This window comes from Octopus bimaculoides, chromosome 13, assembly GCF_001194135.2.
Source record: "Octopus bimaculoides isolate UCB-OBI-ISO-001 chromosome 13, ASM119413v2, whole genome shotgun sequence".
NCBI lineage: Eukaryota > Metazoa > Mollusca > Cephalopoda > Octopoda > Octopodidae > Octopus > Octopus bimaculoides.
In genome coordinates, this window is record NC_068993.1 from 53,603,078 (window position 1) to 53,603,839 (window position 762).

Below are 762 nucleotides of genomic sequence, written 5' to 3' on the forward strand. Positions count from 1 at the left end.
AGAGAGAGAGAGAGAGAGAGAGAGAGAGAGAGAGAGAGAGAGAGAGAAAGAGAGCGAAAGAGAGAGAGAGAGAAAAGAGAGAGAAGTGCTTTGTTTCATAGTCTTCTATATTACTTTGCAGAAGTTGATGAACAAATGATGAATGTCCAAAACAAGAACAGCAGTTATTTCGTCGAATGGATTCCGAATAATGTGAAAACAGCTGTCTGTGATATTCCGCCCAGAGGACTGAAGATGTCTGCCACCTTCATTGGAAACACAACAGCCATTCAGGAACTTTTTAAAAGAGTTTCAGAGCAATTTACAGGTAAGTTAATGTTAAGTTGTGAAACGACTTGACATTGTCTGTTCAGTTATTGAGTTAGCAGGTACGTATTCATATACACCTTTTACTCTTTACTTGCTTGCAGCCATTGGACTGCGGCCATGGTGAAGCACCGCCTTGAAAGGGTGTAGATATAAAAATCGGCCCCAGTACTTATCTTTATTTTGACACTTTTCGATGTATTTCTGTGATTTTTAACACTATACGTCTATACATGATACTTTTCCGAGACGAATAAAGCAGTTTCTAGGCTTTCTACGGTGTATCTGCATTAAGTATGATATAAAGGCTAAAGACTCCTTCGGTCAAAATGACCATGGTATTGCACTTAGAAAGTTCCCCTCCGAGGCGCAATCCGAGCAAGGTTGTTTACGGAAGACCAGCAGTCGCCCATGCATACCAACCTCTCCTCTCCATGCTACCGATGTTACCCAAGG

The 762-nt window shown here is 41.3% G+C and overlaps 1 protein-coding gene across 1 annotated transcript in view; it reads left to right on the forward strand.

The window, feature by feature from the left end:
- LOC106867558 (tubulin beta chain) overlaps positions 1 to 339 on the forward strand; it is a 57,333-nt gene extending 56,994 nt beyond the window's left edge. The window contains exon 7 of the mRNA XM_014912466.2: positions 122 to 339. Coding sequence (XP_014767952.2) covers positions 122 to 339 — 218 coding nt within the window. The remainder of the gene's footprint in view (positions 1 to 121) is intronic.
- Positions 340 to 762: the final 423 nt, after the last annotated feature.